Here is a 15960-nt window from a genome sequence, read left to right as displayed (position 1 = left end):
AATGTAAGTTCAGTAAATAATGTATTGGAAAAATGTAACCAATTACTCTTCTACTACATTTAAACAAAAAACTCTGGAATATCTAAGCACTTCAAAAAAATTGGTTTTTTATATATTTTCTATACTTTATACTTGCAGTTAACTTTAAGCCTATATAATACAATATAATCAAGATTAAATTAATATGCGTTAGTGGTGAAGTGCATGCTTCATCTCGCCCTATTTAGGGTCCTCTCCCAATCTATGATCCTGTCGGCCGATTGTCGCACAGGTTGCTCCAGTCGGGGACATGCTCGCTCTTCAGATACGTCTCCTTGACCAGTGATCGTGTCTGGATGAGATCCGTCGCCCCGCACAAGGCGCCACCCAGCCATGCGGTGAAGTTTTGCTTGCCGATGGCATTGAAGAACTTGAACTGCAGCTCGCCGTGGAACCGCTCGGCGTAGAACGGATCCTCCGCGAGCAGATGGTGCAGTTCCTGGCGAAGTCGTGCTAGCAGGCCCTGAACCATGGAGCCGCCACCCACCAAGAACACACTCTCGACCAGGGCACGTCTCACGTCCAGCGTGCAGTCGAGAATGGAGCGCAGGATGAGGTGCGGCAGGCTGTCCCGTTCGTTGCTTGGCTCGAACATGATCTCGTACACGGCCTCCCGCAGGCTGCCGGGCACCTGGATGACAGCATCGTTGTCGCTGACGATGTAGTCCACACCTGGAGCCGGAGTCGGCTGGTCCTCGCCACCCTTGGCTCGTGCCTGGGCCCTTTCCATAGTGGTCACGAAGCATGTTCGCACCTTGATGTCCTCCAGCACGCTCTCAGTCAGCAGGCTCTCCTTGACACCCGTCTCCACCAGTTGGCGCTTGATCTCCGCGTGGACGGCCTTGCCTCCGTAGCTCTGGTCCTTGAAGGCGCCCATTATCTGCACCCCGCTGAAGACGGGCATGACGCTGGTCTCGCTGTAGCCGATGTCTATCACCAGGGCGGTGGGCACAGCTAAAGTGGAAAGCGCGATGAGGTGCACGGGCACGAACATCACGGAGGAGACGTCGAAGTGGACAAAGAGGACGCGGGCCAAGGTTTCACGTAGCACAGTGGGCCCGAACACGTTCTCCACCAGCACGAACTTCCGCTCCTTGGGACTAACCAGCAGATGTCTGAAAGCAGGCAAAGATGTAGATGTATTCACCGCCGAGCTTCATTTGGGCCACCACCTACTTGAAGAAAATCGTCTGAAGGAAGTCCACCAGCTGATCGTAGAGCTCCTCCGGCGTGCCGTAGTCAAACAGACGCTTCCTGATCCCCGTCGTGGTCATCACCACCTCGGTGGGCATTATCTTCCGCGGATACGCCTCCGCTGCGAATCCCAGCCTGAAAATGGGGCAATGATGACTTCACCTTCTCTTGCGCCGCATCATTGCTTACTTTGTGTAGGCGGTGCCAATGTCCAGGACGATGGGCGGCTTCTCCTGCATCACGCTCTCGTATATGGGCATGTTGGCTAGTTGCACTTCGACGGACTAGACAAGTTATTTATTATTAAATTAGACCAACAAATTATTGGAGGCTAGGCCGCAGGTAAGCAACTATCGATGACGGAGCGGCAGAAAACAATCGGTTTCCGCGATTTGAGCTAATAGCCTATTTCCACTAACGCTATTGGGGTCAGTTTTCACATCTTTAATGTAAGCTTTAAGTAATGTAAGCTTTGTGTACAAAATCTTCAAGTTTTCAAGCTGGCTTGGGCGAATCATAAGATCAGGATCAAAATTCCAGTATATATAACGTTTAATTTTCGAACCCCAGAAGTTTGATTTTATAATGTTTCACAAACAAGATATATTTTTAATGACAACTCATATAAACGGAGATCAAAAACAGCTTAAGCTTTAGGACAAGATAAAATAAAACTATCCAGATAAAGCCGAATTATATTTGAGATCGTAATGAAGATGTGGCGGTTCGCAAGTGGACCCTAAGAATTTGTTTAGTTGAACAATCTTTAGGCAGTGGGAACAGAATAACGGTTTTCCTTGTGTGTGGTTTGTCAATATGGCCCCAATATTTTCAGATTTTTCAGATATTTTCAACTTGAAAATGTTGTCCTCCTTTGAATTTTAATAAGTTGAAGAGTCCTCGGGGATCGGAAACAGCCGAGCAATCCTTCTTCTGTGTGTTTGCAACTTCATCGTTGGGTTTGTCCTCACCATCATTAAAATCGAATTCAAAATCCTCACAAACAACTCTATATCATGTCGAATTTGTAAATTTATTTCAAATTTATTAACTTATTTCGATTTTGTGTTTTTGCGAAATTTTCCGCTTCGATTTCATTTAGTTATAAATAGTAGTATATAATTTCAGTTTGAATATTACATACTCACGCAACTATAATTCTTAGAATCCCGATGTGTGTTTGTGGGGGTTTTTAGGGTAATGCATATGCGATGCGGGATGTGTGTTCATATACAGATTGATGTATTATATAATAATAACTCTTTGCCTATCAACTAAGCCTAAGCGTAATTTCAGAAATGTTTCTCCAAAGGATAAATGTGTACATATATATAAATTACAGTATGCCTGCGCATAGGTAACTATACAAAACCGGGAAAAGCACAATTGATTAATTAATTATTTAACTATGTATAAAAAGGGCTTCTGGCGATGCTGCGGGGCCAAGGGATCGGGGCGATTTAGGGAGAGTATTGACAATTATCGATTCTACTTTTTTTTTGTGCAAACAAGTTTAACAAATTCCGAATAATAAATAACAAAGCAGTAACAAGTCGCGAGTCACCACTTTCCTGCAGAGGAAACGGTTTGGATCGAAACGAAGCGATGGCCGCGGAAGACTAATAAAAAAGTGTTACGTGCGGGTGTTAATTTAGTTTGTAAAATAAATAAATTAATAACTTTAAGATCTGATTGAAACTGGGTCTGGGTACTGGGTACTGGGACTGGGTGTGGGACTGGGTCATGGGCATGGGCACGGGCGAGGTCGTGGACGTGAGATGCGGTTCCTGCTACAGCGCGGGCTCATCGTCTAAGCTAGTTTACAATTACTTTAAGTTCAGTCGTCGCTAGTTTGGCAGCTGAGGTGGCCGTGGTCTCGACGTGATCCTCCTGATCCTGGTCCTCGACCAAGACCGAGGCCTGGTCGCTGGTGGCGCCGCCTCGGCTGCGACGCCTCCTTCTGCTCCTTTGTTTCTGTGTGTGTCTCTGCTTTTGGTCCTGCTCCTGTTGCGGTCCCTGTCACTTCTCCGGGCCAAAGAGCCGGGCCAGACTGGCGTTCTGATTGCTGTCCATAATGTCGGCGGTTGTGCCCATGGCTCCCTTGGCCTTGTGCGACTGCATGGGCGGCAAGTTGGCGATCTGCACCTCATGTCGGAACAACTGGTTTACGCTACGTCCGACCAACTGGGCGGTGAGCTTCTTAAATATGTCCTTCTTTGCGCGGTCCACCTTGTTGCCCTTGACGGGCGCCACTGCGATCTTCTCGTCGAACTTCTGGATGTCGGCCGCGTTCACGCTGGGTATGTGCTGCAGCACTTCGCTGAGGATGGGGAACTGCGGCCGCAGAAGCTCGTAGAACTGTACGCCCAGCGTTACAAGGCCGGATTGGTTGGCCTCATGCTGACCGTGCACCTGCATGCCCTGCAGGACGGCAGTGAAGGCCGTGACAGCCTTATTCTCGTCCATTAGCTTCTCGGCGGCCAGGAAGCGCATCACGGGCGCCGCGATGTTCACTGCCTTCATGCTGCACATGCCGTCGTTCCAGGCGATGGCCTTCAGCAGGGTCATGAGCACGTAGTTGCCGATGAGTCCGTTGCGCAGCAGCTTGCCGCCCAAGTCGCTGATAATGTCGGACAGCAAAGCCGACTGGCTTGCTCGCGACTGCGGGGCGCTGTCCATTGAGTGTTCCTCGTTCTCCATGGCCACCGAGTTGCTGTTGGCGTTGGCGCCAGCCGCCACATGATCGGCCCCAATCTGGCCGCCAACCAGCGCGATCTTCAGCACGTCCAGGTACTCGCGCGTCAGCGTTCGATTGAGCTGATCCTCCAAAACCTCCTGCGTGTCGTTGACCTCGCCGTTGAGCTGCCCGCTTTCGTAGAGCGAGGCGATGTAAAGCCAGCGGCGCGTTAGTCGATCGCACATCAATGGCGCCAGGTGCGCGAAGAGAGGCACAAGGACGCTGTCGTAGAAGCTGGGCGGGCACGAGTAGACAAAGGGCTTGAAGAAGACGCGTATGATCGGGCGCAGTCGGTAGTCGGGCACCAAATCCATTCGGCTGAACACATTCGTCACGATGGCGTCGGACAGGCCCAGAAGTTGGTATAAGTCGCGTCCAAGCGACGGGCCTGCGGAGCCCATCAGATGGTAACAGCCCTCAGTTACCATCATCATGAAAGTCTGCATCTTCTCAAATGCAGTCGGCTCCCTGCGGATGGTGGTGTCCAGCGGGTCGGTGGGCAGGGCGCAAATGCCCATCAGCAGCTTCTTCTCGTGCTCCAGCATGCCGTGGATTCCGCGGTATCCCTCGGACAGAGCGAGTAGCGCCTCGGGGGCAAACAGCTCGTTGAGCACACGCATCAGGCTCAGCACATGCGAGAGCAGTGGCACGACGTGCTTGGTGGCCGGATTTCGGCAAATGGGGTTGCCCAGCTCCGTGCAGCCGATGACAAAGCCTCCGCGCTGGGCTCGGTCCGGGTCATCTGGCCAGGTGCACCGCTTGACCACGCCCAGCACCACATGCAGGGCGTCCAGAAGGCGCGAACGGTTTTGGAGCGTGACAGCTCCCTCCACGGCAAAGATGGGAGGCTTGTCCAGACCCACGAAGCTCATGAAGTCCAGCGGCGACTTGAGCGCATCCCCGAAGGCCAGCCACTCGGTCCGCTTGTCCTGCACGATGTGCTCGATGAAGAGAGTCTGGCGCTCAAAATCGCAGAAGTGGTTCGATATGAGAATCAGGGCTTCCTGCAACGTGGTGCGCATGAGACGGCACAGCTGGTGCTGGCCAGGCTCCTTGAGCAATAGCTCCACGTGCCCGTTGATTTGCTCGAAGACGGGCAGCAGCAGCAGCGGGTACTTGTGAGCCAGCTTCACCAGCAGCGAGGCGGCGTGACGACGAAGGTTTTTCGCCGACTTAGCCTGCACCTTTTCCAGCTCATTGGGTGGTTTCAGCACTAGCGCTCGAAAGATCTTGTCCAGCACCCGTGGCAGCAGACTGACGCCGCTCATGGCCACGCAGTTGGTGGCCGTTATTTGGCACGCGGACATGCTGAGGAAGACGAACAGCGCCGAAATGCAGGAGAGCAGGATTGAGTAGATCAGCGGGTTGATTGTCTCCAGTTTGAGGCACTCTTCCAGCAGCCGCAGCCCCGCCGGCACCGAGGGTCGCTCCGCCACGAGCAGGATACGACTTAGGACCCCATCCAATACACTCACCAGTGCATCCCATTCCAGGTATACGGGATCCAGTACGCTGCACGACACGTTGCCGCTCTTGGACTCCGCGTCCGCTTCGGCCACCGCGTTACGCAGGCGTTGCTGCAGCCACTGTTCGCAGTAGCCGTAGGTGACCAGTGGCTGCACCAGCGTGGCCAGGCGGAAGATCTCAAGAAAGTCGGTCCGGCAGCGGAAGAAGTAGAGCGCGAACTCCTCCTCGCTGTCGTACTCTAGTCGAATGTAGGCCTCCGTGGAGAGGCTGGCAGGCGAGCTAGTAGAGGCAGGATATGGCAGCTTTACGATCCTGGGCGCAATCGTGTGGATCAGCTTGGGAATGTAGTTGACCGTGGCAAAGTCCTTGGAGCAGGGCTCGTGCTTCAGCAGCAGCTGCCAGATAAGCGCCGCTCCATGGGAGACGGTGAGCGATTGGTGCTGAACGAGAAGCAGGAGGCATTCGAGCAGGACTTCGAGGTGCACTGGTCGCTGCGTGGCGTCGTCCTTGCCCCAGAGCGCGACCAGCTGCTGGGCCATGCCGTTGAGCACCTGCAGCAATTTCTTGAGGAAGTTGTGGTGCTGCTCAATGGCCAGCGCGGAGCCAGAGTCGGGCGGGATCTGGCTGGCCTGGTAGATGTAGCGCAGCGGCTCCTCGTTGAATAGCTGCAGCAGCGGCTTGCGCTCCTTGGCCTGGCCCTTGCGGTTCGTGATCTGGGCCAGGCACTCGGCCGCGTTGCACTGGAATGCTTTGTCGTTTAGCAGAATGCAGAGAAAGTGCATCAGCTTGCCGTTGCTGGACATGATGTGCTGGATGCTGACCCACTCGACGAAGCCGCTCAGCGTGAGCAGAACCATTTCGACGACCCGGCTGTGCGCGTTGGCCTTGGTAAAGTTGCACTGTCGCGTCGTTTCGCGGAATGCGGTTACGTGCTGCTCCACCAGGCGCAGGAAGAACTCGAAGATGTCGTTCATGTTGTTGTTCAGAGCCTGGTACATGTCCTTGCGCCGCTGGTTCGACTCAATTGTCTGCAGCAGAGCCACGTCCTCTACCAGGCGCAGGAAGACGAGCAACACCAGCTCCGTCTGCGCCTCGCCCTTGGTGCAGGCCTGGCTCAGCTCCGGCAGTAGGTCGGACCACTGCTGCGGCCACTCGCGCTTGATCATCTCGACGATGATGCGCGAGAGCGCGTCCTTCGTGGGCAGCAGCGAGCGGTCCTCCGCCGGGCCCACGCCCACATTCAGCATCTTGATGGCATTGTCCTTGATGTACACCTTCTCCTCGTGCGTGATGCAGTTCCAGCGGAACTTGATTGTGTACTCGATCAGCTGCAGCCCGAAGTGCCGCACCTGCTGATTGGACTGCGGCGAACTGGCCAGGAACAGGCCCACCTGTGCGCACAGCGGTGACTCCTCCTTGAACCGCTCGCAGGCCATGTACGCCTCCAGGCGGGCCTGTTGTTGGGTCAGCGGGTGCATGATCAGGTCGACGGCCGTGGCCAGTTCGGCAGCCAGAGCCTCGGTGCCTCCGTGCTGTGCCATCGCCATCGCTAGCTGTCCCTGCTGCCTACCTGTCTCCCTGCAAGAGGATTTTGGTGAGTTTTCTATGATGGGGTGCGGTTTAGGTTCATTCTAGTGGCGACATGTGCTCCCGCCCCCCGGCTGCCCCCCGAAAATGCCTTCTCTTCCTTCCACTTACCTCTGCTTGCCCCTGCCCGCCGATCGAAACCCGAATCTCGCCTAGCCTCTCGACCTCCTCGATCCCCTTGTGCTTTCTCTTTGGCCAATGCGCTTCGGTTGGAGCCAGCCAGACAACGTTTCCGAGATTAGAAGAGCTGCCTGTGTGCGTGTGCGGAATGGGGAATGCGTGAGTTGTGGGCTGCCTGGAGGGTTCTATTTCAGATCGCGTGGAAACTCGGATGATCGGCCTGAGTAGCGCCTATTGCCTGAAACACAACCTCGAGTTGGGTGTCTCACATCTGAATCGCATATAGATAGGATAGCCTCCTGAAACGGCTTTTCCGGCTGGGTTGTTTTAGAACAATGTGCAGCAAATCGCACGGGACAGGGTTGACAGGCGGCTCATGAAAGTTGCCAGATCGCACGGACTTCCTGGACTTTTACCGTTTTCGAAAAGAGTAGGATGTCCAAATGGTATAGCCTTCAACGTTTCCAGTTCAGATATTTTTTTCCCTCGATGCCAACCATCTCAGAGGCTAGCGGACAACTTTCTTATGAAACTCGCGCGATATTTTCGCAATACAGTAGCGTTGCCGGACCGCGAGAGTTGCCTAGCTGCCAATGCCGGTCCAAAGTAGTAATCCTTTTTGGCTTACCTACCGCTATTAGTCACTGACAATTATCCATGTGAGATTGCAGTAAAGTCATAAAAACCGTAAAACTAGTATCACCTTGGAAAACCTTTGACTTGCGAATTTAAATGGAACGTTAATCAACACTGAGCTGGCCAGCGTGCGCACCAGGAAAACGACATCAAAACAACCGTTTTTAAATGTCAAATCAAACGGCAACGCCGGTGAGCTCGCACACACACTCCTAAATAATCAGTGTGAAGCGCGTATTTATATTTTATATATTTTTATAAGGAATTAATGATTTTCTAGATTTGCTGCGCCAGACCGCAGGCACTGAACAGTAGATATGGAGTGGCATGAAGTGGAGCTGGATGGCAGCCGCACGGCATCCTTTCCCGAGCGCACCGTTCCCGGATTTGGACAGAAGCCGGCGGAAACCGGTAAGCATGGGCAATGCGGCGTGGGATGGTCCCTTCTCACCAAGAATATCGCTTCGGATTTGCAGACGACTACCTGGGCGGCATCATCCGCAACGGGCAGTGGGGCTGGGTGACCTGTCGGTACGCGAACGACGCCACCCTGGTGGTCTGCACCATGTCCACCGGTGAGTGCATCTCCTGGCACTGCTTCTGGAGCGAGTCCGCCGACGAGGGACAGGGACAGCGCAGCAGCATCCGTTGTGTGGAGGAGATTTTTCCAGGCCGGTCCGAGCTACCGGCGTTGCTGGCCGTCTGCCTGGAGTCGTGGGACAGCGGGGAGCGCCAGCCCGACAACTGCCCGATGACTAGCACGCAGGTGCTCATCTACTCAATCGCTTCCGGCCAGGTCCTGCGCAGCTTTGACCTGCAGGGCCTCCACTGCAGCGCGCTGACCTTTCTCGACGAAAGCATCTGCAGCGGAACACGACTGAGGCGATTCGACGGCTGCCTGGCTGTGGCTTCCGATGAAGGCATTGTTCTTCTGGTCGATCTCAACTTCGGTAAACTGCTGGAGAAGCGTGGCCCACGCAGTCTCGCCATCCCCAGGGTCGAAGGCGAGCCGTCCTACGGGGAGCTGTACTCCGTTCCTTGTGAAGAGGCCGGGCACCATCGGGTCGAAGCCCTGCTGAACGAATGTCGCTCCAAAGTGGCTCATTTGGCCGTGCGGGTGGATGGTGAGTGTGCGAATGCGAGTGTGTTCCCCTCAAAGCTGGCTAATCCTCTTCCCTGACAGTGAGCCGCAACGGAATTCGAAGCCTAATGGGCATCTGCTTTGCGCCCGGCTTCGCCGCTGGAGTCGAGAATGGTCGTATCGTCATATACGACCTGGTTCGTTTCCACGTGACCACCACGCTGCATCCGCCGGAAAAGAAGGGATGTGTTCACGGGCCCGTGGAGCGAATGTGTCTTGTCATGCCGCCGGACGACCCCAAGCCATGCTTCTACATTAGTGGATTGTACCAGAGCGCCGATCGCCTTCACATGGTGCTGCACTCAGTCAGCTACAGGCGCGTGGAACAGGAGGGCGACGGGTTCCGCTTCGAGGTGAGCCTACGCGTGGTGCCGCTGTTCAACACAGAATTATAAGTTCTTGTTCCGCAGCACTTTCATTCCAGTTCTGTGCGAAACCACCAACTCTTCGACAGAGGCATCTGCTCCGTTATAGCCTGCACCACGGCGTCTACCTTCAGCTTTGCCGGCGACAGCGGAACGCTGCTGATCATCCTTTCTTGGTACTCGCACACAGATCGCAAAAACAAGCTCGTCCTGTTTGATGTTAACCAGTGGTACAAGGATGAGATGCCCGCTTGCCTGCGGCAATACGAGATTCCCCACTACGTGGCCGGTTATATCCTCAGTGGTCTGCCCACGGGACTGGGATTGCAGCTGCGATCCAACTCCATTATGCACTATGTCTCGTTGCAGCGCTATGATGAGCACTTCTATCCCGATTCACTGACCTTCGGTAAGAGCTATGGGTAACTGGAGCCGAAGCCATTGGATCGCGTTTACTCAAAATCCTTTACTGTCCCAATGCTTTAGATTGCACGCTGCTAACACCAACTGGCAGTCGGTACTACGCCCAGGACGGAGTACAACATCGTTTCCTGAACGCCCTGCGCTGGGAGCGCGCCACGCTCTTCCTGCGTCCTCAAGCCTACCACGAGGACATTGTCCGCCTGCGACTCCTCCCACAGTTCTGCGAGCTGAACCCCAACGCCACGTTCTCCAAGGTATGAAAGCCCAGATTTGCTTGGTTTTAATTTGTTCCTGGCATGACTCGTTTTCGCATAAAATATTCTGGGAAAAATACAAATTTAAAAGTCCAGCAAACCCCAATTGAGCTAAAGAAGAATTTTATTTAGTTTTGCATTTATTTTTGACCTAAAACGTAATTTTCTCAATTAAATAAAACGCTCATAGGACAAAAGGATAAGGAGATTTATGTAAAGTAAATTTTACATTTTGATTATTCGAATTTAAAGCCAGAACCATAAACCTCAGTCAAAATCCAATTTATTGTACTTAAGTTGGCCAACGATATTGTCAGGCTTATTAAAATGTATTCATTATTGAAAAATTTGGAATGAGTTATATTTGCAATGCTTAATTTAAATTAAGTTTTTAAATGAAAAAATGAAATGAAAATCGCACAAATTTGTTTCTTACATAATTTTTGTCGTTTTTTATAAAACTTATAGATCAAAATTCAAATTTCATTTATATTTTCGTTTTACTTGTCTTAAAAAAAATCTTGTGCCTTATCATTTAAAAAATATTTTATTCTTTGTATTCCATATTCTCCAGACTGCTATGTACGAAGTCATACTCTCGGTGGCCTTGGAGCACAAGTGCGTGGCCCTGCTGAACGACTGCGCTCGGAGTTGGTTGGACGGGAGCTTTTTGTGCAACATGCTCGATCCCACGGAGCTCTCGCTGGGTACGCTGACCAACTGGATCGTGAGGCGCGCCGGGCAGATCAAGACGCGCTGCTCAGAGCTTTGCCAGGGCATCTTCGACTACGGTGGTTACTCACTGGACGAGCGGGAGCGGCGCGAATTCCAGGTGCTTTCCGCCCAGCTACGTGAGCTGCTGCGCCTGCAGTCCTACATCGTCGAACTGGGCAAGCGCAGGCTGACGCCGTCAATGCTGGCCGAGTGCAAGACCAGCGAGCGAGCGCTGCAGACAGTGCACGAGTACCAGAGGGTGCTTTACTGGTTCATCGAGCATGGCCTCCTGCCTGAGGGCCAGCACGAGGATCATCGCGAGCACCGGGAGCAGCCGCTCGTCCGTCTGCGGCACTTCTATTCCGAGAGGCGGGCGCAGCGCAAGAGCCTATACATCGACTCCCTGGTAGAGCACACCTCCCTTACGAACGCCTATCCGCCGGACTCTCTGCACGCCCTGCTGCTTGTGATGCTCGCTCCGGACACAGAGGTCGCCTGCAAGCAAGCGCTCGTCCTGTATCTGCTGATGGACCTGGACCCACGGCTGGGCAGGCGCTTCCAGACTGCTTTCCAGCTGGGCGAAGATCTGGTAAAGTCTGTGAGGTCCTTCTGGTGCTTGGACCGCGGCGATTACGATGTGAGTGCAGCGCCTTGTCTAACTGATTTCAAACCCTTATGCCGCGATGTATTCAATTGGATTTAAACTCTTTCTCTTTTGCATATTTACAGCAATGCGTCAAGGAGCTTTACAAGGATCCCGCCCCTGCCAGCAACTACGAGCAGTGGCAGATGCGACTGCTACTCGAGACGCTGCTGGATGGCGGCGCTGTCAAGGCGGCCATGCGCGTGGCCAGCCAACCGCCCGGACCGCTGCCTCCGTCGCTTCACATGAGCGTGCTCCTGGCCAACGAAAGCATGCCGGAGGCCTTCCAGATCGCCCGCCTCTATGACGACGAGGATGGGCAGTCGCTGCTGGAGCGCTTCTTCCGCCACTGCATCGGACGCGGTCGGTTCAAGGTGCTGGCTGAGCTGTGCTTGCGAGGGCCAGAGGAGCGACTCTTGTACCACCTGCTGCGCCAGTGCCGCTCGCGCCAGGCGGAGTGCGTGCAGCTGATCCTGCTGCTGCAGAAGAGCAAGTTCATTGAGGCTGTTTCCTTCATGGATGACGTGGCCGCCGAGCGGGAGCGGGAGGACGAGTCTTCCAGTACCATCATCTCTGCCTACCGCTCTACGATGGCACCGGTGGCGCAGAACATTGCCGGCACCTACCTCCGCATCCGCGACACTCTGGACGGCCTGGAGGATGGTAAGAACGGCGGTCTCCTGCAGCCCTTCAGTTGCCAGCTGGTCAAGCAGAACGCCAGCGGCCAGGTTGGCGGCATTTTCCAGAGCTCCGCCGTCAGTGTCCACTGGGCAACGCACTTCGAGGCGCCTCCAGTCTTGCCACGCGTTCCAGTCCCCAACAAAATAGGCTATACCAACATTCCCTTCCTGCGGCACGCGCAATACGGACTCTCGGAGCTTCCCCACCGGCGGCACACGGTGCGACCCGTGCCCCACCAGGTAGTGGAGAAGCGTCAGCGGGAGCAGGAGGAACTGCGACGGGAGGAGCGGCAGCAAAGGCAGCAGCAGTACTCGCTGCAGCCCCGCAAACGCCGTCGACTGTTGGCTGAGCAACTGGTGGATGATGTACAAGGCCATGTGAGGGCCATTCTAGACAATAAGGTGCAGGAGTCGGAGATGGAGGATACCGAACGCAGTGATGCCATTGATCTGCTGCAGCCACCGACTTTCCTTCAGGCGCGTCAGCCGGCGACACGCCAAAGCAGCAGTTCGCCCCAGGCGATTCTCACGATCCTTAAGCGACACTCAGCGCTTGAGGCGGTGGCAGGCACTTCGCCAGTGGCCACATCCACTACGCTGGCAGAGCCCAAGAGGTTCCGCTTCATGCCCCCCATTCCCCTGCGATTGGACGGATCGATGGAGGTGGACAGCGAGGAGGCGGCCGAGGAGGAGGAAGAAGGGGAGGAGGAGGAGGAGGGGACCGACGAGATCATCGTGGAGATCGAGTCGAGAAGCGAGCCGAGGAGCGTCTGCAGCGTCGAGTCCGATGAGGATGAGGAGTTCCTTTCGCCGTTGCCCTCGGCCAATGTGTCGCTGGTCAACCAGTTGGCAGAGCTACCACGAGAATCCTCTCGACCCGTGCTCCCACCACCTGGCCCACAGCCACGTAGCTCACTACTTTATGGAAAAACCGGATCTGGAATCGGAATCGGGGTCGGAAGTGGAAGTGGATTTGGGGCTGCGACTGGAAGCGAACGCAGCAGCGGGTTCGGCAGCTTTGCTACCGTCCAACCGACGCAGACGACCTCACACTCCCAGTTCGTGCCCACCATCTGCTCCTCGAAGATGTGCGAGACGCAGTCGCAGGTTTTCTCCAGCGGCAGCTCTGTGGTGAAGATCTCCGAGCGCACCACCATCTGTGGAGAAATGGAATCAACCGACCTGGGTCCAGAGTTAACAACCGCAGTCAGTTCGCAGTGGTCTCTGCCTGCAGCGCGTCCGGCCGTCGCGGGATTCCAGATGCTGGACACCACGCTGGGCATGTCCACCTACGACGTGCCGTCGCTTGAGCAGCAAGAAAACCAGGACGAGGACCAGGATCAGGATCAAGAGGAGGAACTGAAGCTGGGGGAGACGCAGGAAGTAGAGGAGCTCGTGGAACAGAACAATCAACAGGATGAGCAGGAGCGTTCGACGACCGGCTACCCGCTGGCGTTCCTCAGCGCCTCGGAAGTACCTGCCCAGGAGCCCCTTTCCTCGCCCACCTACAGCCTAAGCAGCGAAGAGTCTGACATGTCCTCGGCCGCTGGGATCCAGAGTCCATTGATGCCGACCCTGCAGAACGACGACCCCATGTACTCCATCGTCGTGGAGTCGACGGGCTCTATCACCACGTCCCGATCGGTAACGCACACGCCCACCTCCTTCCTGCCCAGCGACACTAACGTCTCGCAGACCTCGAGTCCGCGGGCACCACACGGCGGTGACGGAGATGGCTCGCCGATCTCACTGTACCGCGCCAATAGCCTGGAAACGGTTGATGACCTCGACACCACGAAGGGTTCGCTGGAGGAGGAGGAGGAGTATGACGAGGATGACTGCGTCATTGCACTGGACGGCACTGAGGTGCGCGGCTACGTCGCCCGTCCCCAGCAAACGACGGCCTGCAGCAGTGCCGAGCTGTTCGCCTTCAAGGATGACTGTCCTGAGGAGGTGACGAGCGGCCCTTGTCCATCTCTCTCGCTGGGCGCCACGGTCAACAGCGACTCGGAGGTGGCCGAGACTATTGTGCTGGATAGCGATGAGGAGTCGCATAAGGCAAAGGATCGTCAGCCGGAGCAGGAGAAAGCAGAAGAGTGGCCGATGGAAGAGGAGGCCGCTAGCGACGATTCTGTGGCCACAGTGGCCTTCAGCGAGCACAAGCAGCCGCTGGCCGAGAACGATGTGGAAGTAGAAGTGGTCCAGGACGTGGAACTGTTGCAGAAGCCCTTGGAGGAAATTCCTGAAGAGGATGGTGAGGAGGTGGTCGAAGAGAAGGTCGAAAAGGCTGTCGAACAGGAGGTCGAAGAGGAGTTTCAACAGGAGGTTCAACTGGAGGTCGAACAGGAGGTCACTCAGGAGGTCGTACAGGATGTCGTACAGGAGGTCGTACAGGGGGTCGTACAGGAGGTCGTACAGAAGGTCGGACAAGAGGTCATACTGGAGGTTCAACAGGAGGACGAACAGGAGGTCCAACTGGAAGTCGAACAAGAGGTCGAAATGGAGGTCATACTAGAGGTGGAAGAGGAGGAGGCCAAAGAGAGTCCCGAGGCGGAATCCAAACATGAACCAGAATTGCCATCTGTCCAGGAAGAAGATTCGAGGCTGAGTCTAACGCTAGTATTCTCCGAGGATGAGGAGCAGGCGGCTCCGCAAACGACACGTTCCCTGCGACCTCGACGCTCCTCCTCGGAACAGCGGGATAGTCCGCGTTCCCTGCGCCCGCGTCGCGACTCCGCGGAGCACAAGGACAGTCCGGCTCCGTTAGCTGGCCTCAGGATGCGTCTGCGTAGTAATGACGCCCTAACCGCGTCACCCTCTTCGGCCACTCCGCCCGTCTCCACGCCCAAGCGCCGCACCCTGCAGCACAAGCACGTGCTGGAGGTGATCGACGAACAGAGCTCCCTCAACTCTTCGCTGCCGCGCACCCGCTCGCGCTCGCGGCTCAGCATGGACTTGGAGACGCCCAACTCCAGACCCGCCACGCCAACGAACAAGGCGCGGGGCAAGAGAGCCACCTCGCTGGCGCCCACAACGCAGATCTCCGGTGCCCGGCGTTTATTGCGCGGTATTAGTGAGCCGCCTGCCGCGGTCTCTTTGCCGCTCGACCGAAAACGGAGGAGTGTGAGGTCGCGCAAGTCGAGTTCCAGTGAGCCATCCCCGTCAGCTTCTTCGACCCAGGCGGATGCTCCCGCTTTGGTTTCCGATTCAGCGGAGGCGGAACCAGAGGCGGAGGAGAAGAAGCCTCGTCTTCGACGCACCGCAAGACGACGCGTCTCAGAGATTAGCGATCAGTCGGCAAACGCCACTGCCTCCGATGCCTCAAGCTCTAGGACCAGCTCCAACTCGAGTTCCAGCATTAGAAACCGGGAGCTGCGTCCGCGCCTGCGTCGCAACCAGAAGTCGGAGGATTAGGTCACCATAGTCAAAAAGTGCATCCGTCATGGAGGGTATGTGGGATACATCAAGCTCAATTTTTATCTCTCTTTTCGACAATACCAAGAACTTTTAGGCGACATAAAAAGCACTTTTCAGCAAACCGCTGTAATCATTTTGTTTTGTTCACGTTAACTACCAATATTAATTGGCCTAAGTTCCAAATTGAAAATAAATAAGTTGAAGTTAAAAAAAGTTTAAATATTTTTGCAAATATATACCATGAATTGATGAGTGTATTTGTCCATACCATTCCCGATCGTCGAGGACTTTGATCTTGATCAGCGTGCATTTATGAAAGCAAAAGGATGTATTAATACGACTTTGATCTAACTCTGCTTTAAAACGAGCAATTCTTCCAAAACAAAACAAATTTTCATAACTTCACTTGATCATTCAAATGGCAGCTATAGGATATGATGATCAGTACGACACATATAGAAATAGTTGCTGTACCATATAGTTATTCGATTTTCTATAATCTATCCGATATCATCATTAGAACTGGCGTTTGAAGGCTTTGCT

At 54.5% G+C, this 15960-nt stretch overlaps 3 protein-coding genes across 3 annotated transcripts; 1 reads left to right on the top strand and 2 right to left on the bottom strand.

The window, feature by feature from the left end:
• Positions 1 to 83: 83 nt before the first annotated feature.
• LOC108040243 (actin-related protein 10) lies at positions 84 to 1585 on the bottom strand. Its single transcript, XM_017117607.1, has 3 exons — positions 1423 to 1585; positions 1216 to 1368; positions 84 to 1154 (listed from the first exon to the last, which is right to left on the bottom strand). The coding sequence occupies exons 1-3, from the start codon at positions 1491 to 1493 to the stop codon at positions 242 to 244; spliced, it is 1137 nt and encodes a 378-aa protein (XP_016973096.1). The 5' UTR covers positions 1494 to 1585; the 3' UTR covers positions 84 to 241.
• A 656-nt stretch (positions 1586 to 2241) lies between these two features.
• LOC108040202 (exportin-5) lies at positions 2242 to 7668 on the bottom strand. The gene is made up of 2 exons (XM_017117526.2): positions 7136 to 7668; positions 2242 to 7015 (listed from the first exon to the last, which is right to left on the bottom strand). The coding sequence occupies exon 2, from the start codon at positions 6982 to 6984 to the stop codon at positions 3253 to 3255; it is 3732 nt and encodes a 1243-aa protein (XP_016973015.1). The 5' UTR covers positions 6985 to 7015; positions 7136 to 7668; the 3' UTR covers positions 2242 to 3252.
• Positions 7669 to 7850: 182 nt separating this feature from the next.
• LOC108040201 (protein ELYS homolog) lies at positions 7851 to 15666 on the top strand. Its single transcript, XM_017117525.2, has 8 exons — positions 7851 to 7972; positions 8061 to 8191; positions 8257 to 8904; positions 8964 to 9274; positions 9332 to 9695; positions 9773 to 9963; positions 10538 to 11314; positions 11407 to 15666. The coding sequence occupies exons 2-8, from the start codon at positions 8098 to 8100 to the stop codon at positions 15412 to 15414; spliced, it is 6393 nt and encodes a 2130-aa protein (XP_016973014.1). The 5' UTR covers positions 7851 to 7972; positions 8061 to 8097; the 3' UTR covers positions 15415 to 15666.
• The last annotated feature ends 294 nt before the right edge of the window (positions 15667 to 15960 follow it).

This window comes from Drosophila rhopaloa, unplaced genomic scaffold (genome assembly GCF_018152115.1).
Source record: "Drosophila rhopaloa isolate 14029-0021.01 unplaced genomic scaffold, ASM1815211v1 contig_3, whole genome shotgun sequence".
Classification (NCBI taxonomy): Eukaryota; Metazoa; Arthropoda; class Insecta; order Diptera; family Drosophilidae; genus Drosophila; species Drosophila rhopaloa.
Note: the sequence above shows the minus strand (reverse complement) of the source record. Positions and strands in the feature narration are given on the sequence as shown.

What these genes read in the sequence shown, in the direction of transcription:
- LOC108040243 (XM_017117607.1), bottom strand. Translation starts at nt 1,493, where the DNA reads ATGCCCATATACGAGAGCGTGATGCAGGAGAAGCCGCCCATCGTCCTG. An exon ending in ATTGGCACCGCCTACACAAA is followed by an intron (nt 1,369 to 1,422) that starts GTAAGCAATGAT and finishes CCCCATTTTCAG; the next exon opens with GCTGGGATTCGCAGCGGAGG. An exon ending in CTTCAGACGATTTTCTTCAA is followed by an intron (nt 1,155 to 1,215) that starts GTAGGTGGTGGC and finishes GCCTGCTTTCAG; the next exon opens with ACATCTGCTGGTTAGTCCCA.
- LOC108040202 (XM_017117526.2), bottom strand. Translation starts at nt 6,984, where the DNA reads ATGGCGATGGCACAGCACGGAGGCACCGAGGCTCTGGCTGCCGAACTG.
- LOC108040201 (XM_017117525.2), top strand. Translation starts at nt 8,098, where the DNA reads ATGGAGTGGCATGAAGTGGAGCTGGATGGCAGCCGCACGGCATCCTTT. An exon ending in ACAGAAGCCGGCGGAAACCG is followed by an intron (nt 8,192 to 8,256) that starts GTAAGCATGGGC and finishes TCGGATTTGCAG; the next exon opens with ACGACTACCTGGGCGGCATC. An exon ending in TTTGGCCGTGCGGGTGGATG is followed by an intron (nt 8,905 to 8,963) that starts GTGAGTGTGCGA and finishes CTTCCCTGACAG; the next exon opens with TGAGCCGCAACGGAATTCGA.